The sequence below is a fragment of the Amphimedon queenslandica genome, unplaced genomic scaffold (assembly GCF_000090795.2).
Source record: "Amphimedon queenslandica unplaced genomic scaffold, v1.1 AMPQUscaffold_13423, whole genome shotgun sequence".
NCBI lineage: Eukaryota > Metazoa > Porifera > Demospongiae > Haplosclerida > Niphatidae > Amphimedon > Amphimedon queenslandica.
Genome location: NW_003546341.1, coordinates 250354 through 256174, shown reverse-complemented (window position 1 = coordinate 256174; position 5821 = coordinate 250354). Strand labels below are relative to the sequence as shown.

Genomic DNA, 5821 nt, shown 5'->3' with positions numbered 1-5821 from the left:
GTCAATGGGTTCATCACCTTTACCAACTGGTACTAGACTACACCTCAGAGAAGAGACAGGAACACACAAAACAGATGAATCTGGTGCCTCCATTGATAGTGAAAACGAAAATTTCTTCTCTTTTGGTAGAGGTTCAAAGCAACCAATTTTCTTCACTCTACACTGCTGTAGTGCAGTAGATGAGTAGGTCACAATATCTCCAATGTGATGTAGTGATTTGATATCTTTACTCAATACAAAGTCGGCCTTTTCCTTTGGATGTAACTCCTCCATATTGATCTGTGCAGCAGTAACTTCACTCATATGCTCCATCATCTGTTTCTTACACCTCAGGACTTGTTGAGGACTACCTGTCTTCAGACTCTGTTTCACATAATTCTCGACTTCCTCCAGAACACTCAAACTCATTTCTGCTGATTTCATTTGCTCTGACAGCACCTTTAGTCTATCATCAGTGACCCTCTTTGCCTGCTCAGTCAATTTCCTCTCTGACTCACGAAGAACATTCATCATTTCCTCTACCATTTCATGTATTTCTTCTAAGACTCCTTCTCCTCTCTCTCTGATCTCACCCTCTCTCTCTGCTAGAGCAGACAGGACCTTCTTGAGTGCTTCCTTCTTTTCCTCAACAGGTGATAGACATTCTCTTAACTTTTGACAGTGTTTAGTATAACAGTCAGTGATTAGGTTATATTCATGACTTTTGTGATTACGAAATGGACAGTGAGAACAGATTACTGTATCACAAGTTTCACAAAAGAACTCTAAAGGCTTTCCATGATCACTACATGTGGCCTCTTGAGGATTTGAAAAAACTTCTGTCTTCTTCATTGCACTGTACATCTCTTTGAGGTTGTTGAGGTAGAATGCTACAGGAAAGGCTCCTACTCCTTCTTCTGGTAACTCTGTACAATGACGACAAGTAGGACAAGAGAGGTAATAGGTCTCATTCTTCTTATCCAGAGGTAATTCATCCAGACAGTGCTCACAGAATGAATGTAGACAAGGTAAAGTCTTAGGGTTGGTATAGTGGTCAAGACACACAGGACAGGTGAGCTGTTCCTCCAGTTTGAGGAGACCAGAAGATGGTTTGGTTGCCATTTCAAGAAAAGAATAAAATTGTGTACGTAAAGCAAGAACAAAAAATGAAGAGAGATAAAGATGGTAAATGAAGATAAGAAAACGACGAAATCAGAATGAACGAGAATGAAAACAAGGGTAGAGAAGAAGGGAAGGCAGCTAAAGAAGATCAGCTAGATGCAAAAAGTGGGCGATACCTTAAATATATTCAAAGATCTTGTGACTAAAGAAAGTTATGATAGTACATAATGAATACTGGCTTTACCATAGTAACCGGTGGGAAAGGTGAACTGGGTAGCTGGACACACACAAATAAGTACAAATAGATAAAAACAAAACTGTAGGTATTATTTACTCTTGATAAAAAATACACTAAATTTCTTTTACATACATGTACATGTATGTACTTCTTCTAAAAACAGTCCCTCAGTGTTTATTACATTTGTGATACATTTTGATGTACTAACTTGAGGTTCATAGTTGAAGTAAAGACAATCTCCAGTTAGATAATCCTCTGGTTCATAAAACTATTAATAAGTTATTAAAAGAGGTGGAGCTAGTTATTAAATACACACCTGCATAGACTGGCATAATCTTTCAACTAAATCATAACTATCTTCCTAATAATAATAATAATAATGATTATAATAAACTTATTATCATACTTCTTCGTCAAATTTAAAATCGTTTTCTTCTATCAACCGAATCTCATCAAACAGCCTAATTAAAAATCAATTAATTAATTATTAATTGACCACACCCACCTCTTCTGTGGCCCTTCAATCTGCAATAACTTTAAATACTGAAATATAACAGACAAAACCTAATAGCATAATAAAATATAATACATTTATTTATATTAACAAACCTCAAAAACATTATTGATACCAAATTCCTACAAATATAAAAATAAAATAATATAATAATAATAATAATAATAATAATAATAATAATAATAATAATAATAATAATAAAAGGATCATGTGATTGTCATGTGACTAACGGTGAGAGTGACGGTACATGTGAACAAACTGAAACATGAATTAGTCTCAGAGTCTTCGCCAGTGGTACCAGCCTCAAGATCTGTAGCAAGGTTCCTGTAGGAATGGGAATGAGAATATAGAGGAACAGGAATGAGAGTAGAGGAATGGGAATGGAGTTATGAGAATGAGAGGATACCTTTTCTTTAAAAGTGATAGAATGCTACCGTATCCTTCATGACCAACTAACATTGAGATATACTCAACTGGTTTCTCTCTATAAAGTCCATGATAGTCACATGACATAATGTATTGATCACATGACATAATAGTCAGGTGATGTACATGTACATGTATACATTGCTTACCTGTAATGAGAGAGGGTTGGTGGGAGTAGCCATGTTAATGATAATTTATAAGAATCTTTAACAGGAACAACTAGGAGGGAGGGAGAGGAGAAATATAGAAAGAGTATTAAAGTGTCTTTACCTTTGTATAGTTTATGGAAGACATCTTCATCAAATACTGGCTATTATCAATAAAACAAATATAAAAATTAAGACATTATTATACACGTATGTGTGTACTTGACAATGAGAAATGGAGGGGAATGGCTTGTTACTGCAATGAAGAATAATAGTAGAATACATTGTACATAATAATAATAATAATAATAATAATAATAATAAGATTGGAGTTTTACTTTGTGGGTATTCCAGAGAAAGAGTCTTTTACCCACTCCTCTAAAACATCTAATGAATCTGAAAGAGAGAGGGAAAATGGAGGGGAGAGAGAAAAAAGGAGGAAAGGAAAAGAGAAAAGACATAGAAGGTAGAGTAAGAAGGAGAAAGAGAGTACTTATAATACTAAACTAATAAACACTATAGTATTTTGTACCTTCAGATACTACTGTTAATGTCATGTAGCTGGCTGAGTAATACTTCTCATAAAACTCTCTCAAATACTTGACCACATCAACCCCACTCTCACTAGGCCCCACCTTAAGAGTCTCACTGTTACCTACACACAAATAAACACAAAACACTATCAAACCATGGCCATATACATGTACAGCTGGTCACATGATAGTCATGTGACATACATGTATGTACATATATTGTCATACCCCAGGGAAAGTTCCTCAGTGGGTGATCAGGACGAGCTAATGATGAGAATAACTGTTGAAGACGATTACTATCACTTTGTAAGGAATCTTTGAATTCTAAAAAATACATGTACATGTACAAAAAGGGGAGATATTACTTCTTGCTATTCCTCCCTCCCTCTCTCTCTCTCTCACCATTATCAACAGCTTCTATCTCTCTCTCTAAACTTGACTCCATTATCAGTGGAGATATGAAGAAATGTGCAAACCTAGAAATTAAAAAATGAACGCACAAACTTTATCCTCTCTCTCTTACTTGTCAAGTGCTTCTTGAAAATATTTCTTATTAACTTCAAAGCAGTAATAAGTCTAAAAACAGGTCGTACAGGTTTTGCAAAACAGGTTTTACCAGTTCATATCCAGTGCAGGCATTAGAGTTGCCTCCATGAGAGCTGACAAACGAGTCAAACTCGTTTTCCCCGGGATACTTCTGACTACCCATAAACAGCACTACAGGGGGAGAGGCATGTTACTATTAATAGCAAAAATTATGTCATTTAAGTGTTACTAAAAATAAAATATAACTAGCAAATTTTATTAATAAAAAATGCATCTGTGGATCGATGTAGATTTAAGTGTTACTAAAAATAGCTTGTTAGTTGTTACTAAAAATAGCTCACTGTGCTCCAGTAGGTGTGCAAGGCCGGGCAGTTCTTTAGGATCGTGAAATGAACCAACTCTAACACATAAACCACAAGCAGCCTAAACAACAACAACAACAACAACAATAATACAAACAATTTAATTGTTTATAGTAAATTAGGTAAGGTCATTAAATTATTAGAAGACAAATTTATTAAATTTATTAAAATTAGTAGAGCCAAATCTCTAATACATTGATGACGAAAATTTTAAAAATGATTAAAAGCAAACTTCACATACATGTACATGTATAAATATATATACATGTATATATAATAATCTTACATTAAATAGCTGCTTAGTTCCCTTCCTACTACTAGTTCCTCTTTCTTTTCTCATAAACTGGTCATCATCAGTTGATCCACTCTCTGTCTTCCTTCTCTTCCTACTAGTGCAGCCAGTCCCTGAACTGAGTCCTTTGGAGATTCCATTCTCGTAATTTGAGGATTCGGAATCTCCAGACTCGGAACCAGAATCAAACTCGTCTATACAACAATAAAACATTTTTGTTACTGCATCAAATTACGTACCATCGGATTGATGAGCTAAATTATATTCTGATATTAATAACACTTTCAATCCATTGGGTAATGACAGACACCTATTAATAGAACAATAATTTATTATCATTAAGAGTGATAAACAGGTTACCTGTACTCTTTCTCGTCTAGAGGAGACTTTGTGACTTCAACTGACATAAAGGACAACTAAAAAGAGGGAGAGAGAGATCTGTAATTTGAACTTCAAAGGCAAAAACAACCTCCTTTTTTCCAAATTAAAACACAACACGTGGGTTGACCACACCCAAAATAAATATTAACTAACTTCTAGTTAAGTTACGTATAGGTTATACACCGAGGTAGAGGTTTCTATGGTATTTATTAACCGAGCGACGCAGTCGCGAGGTTAATAAATACCATAGAAACCGATACCAAGGTGTATAACCAACTTCTATCATAACATTTGAAAACAACTACCAGCTGCTGATAATAAGACCACAGTTGACATAAATACAACATATCTAACAGGCTAGGCAGAAAAGAATCAACCAAGCTTGACAAATGGACTAATAAGAGCATAAGCGTAGAGCGCCAGGTTTCGCTTATTTTATTTAATAAACCAAGAGGTTAATAAGTGTTCCCGGGAGGTTAATAAGTGTTCCCGGGATGGGAGGTATCTAATAGATTTAGAAACCTGGCATTCTGCAATCTGATTGGTCAATTACAAGTAGGCATGATAGAATAGCAGTTAGTAGACTAGCTAGTTTGTTAACCAGTGGTTATTTGACCAGTGGTTAGTTAACTTGTTTATTAAGTCATTAAAAGTGGGTGTGTCGGAGGTGTTGTTTATTCATTGCCAATATACACGCTCGAGAGACCAGTCAGACCAGTCTTGATCCACAAGACAACTCTCCCCTCTTCCTCCCTCTTCCTCCCTCTCTCCAGCTAGCCTCCCTTCTAGCAATGTCCATGCTATGGAAAGCTTTTGGGTCCGCCAGGACAGCTACAAGGATTATCACACAAGCACGGGGACTTTCTTTTGGACTAACATCCGAAAAAGGAGCTAAGGAGACTGATAAAGCTCGTCCTGAGACTACCAAAGATGTTCTAAAGCAGGAGAAGTTTGCTAGACGTCACATAGGACCTTCTGCTGAAGAGACAGCGGCCATGTTGAAAGTCTGTGGAGTTGAAGTGAGTTAAGCATGGGATGGTGGGTTTAAATTTTAAAAATAGCTGCAAAATTAGCTTGTACTTTGGTAAACAAGCTCACAACAATCCATTACAAGTATCTTCTTGTTATTTTAAGACTTGATTGTGGTATATTGATTGTAAAAATGAAAGGGTGTGTGCTTAAATGTGCCCATGTTTGATGATTTACTCTACTATACCATAGATACTGCAGTATTTGTATGTGTTGACAATGTAAGAACATGTCCTTCAATGTTCATATGTAT

General features: G+C 35.7%; 1 protein-coding gene across 2 annotated transcripts; it reads right to left on the bottom strand.

Moving 5' to 3' along the window:
• Nucleotides 1-1101: 1101 nt before the first annotated feature.
• Nucleotides 1102-4724, bottom strand: LOC105312649 (nardilysin-like). Of its 2 annotated transcripts, XM_019996070.1 has the most exons (21): nucleotides 4628-4724; nucleotides 4519-4574; nucleotides 4398-4468; nucleotides 4153-4352; nucleotides 3846-3927; nucleotides 3575-3675; nucleotides 3482-3534; nucleotides 3361-3434; nucleotides 3187-3282; nucleotides 2958-3080; nucleotides 2764-2821; nucleotides 2648-2681; nucleotides 2550-2589; nucleotides 2429-2498; nucleotides 2260-2337; nucleotides 2084-2177; nucleotides 1949-1975; nucleotides 1845-1903; nucleotides 1746-1800; nucleotides 1656-1700; nucleotides 1102-1607 (listed from the first exon to the last, which is right to left on the bottom strand). In XM_019996070.1, the coding sequence occupies exons 2-21, from the start codon at nucleotides 4563-4565 to the stop codon at nucleotides 1464-1466; spliced, it is 1551 nt and encodes a 516-aa protein (XP_019851629.1). In that variant the 5' UTR covers nucleotides 4566-4574; nucleotides 4628-4724; the 3' UTR covers nucleotides 1102-1463. The 2 variants fall into 2 exon arrangements, with proteins under 2 accessions (XP_019851629.1, XP_011403761.2); XM_011405459.2 differs by having other exon boundaries at nucleotides 4519-4724.
• Nucleotides 4725-5821: the final 1097 nt, after the last annotated feature.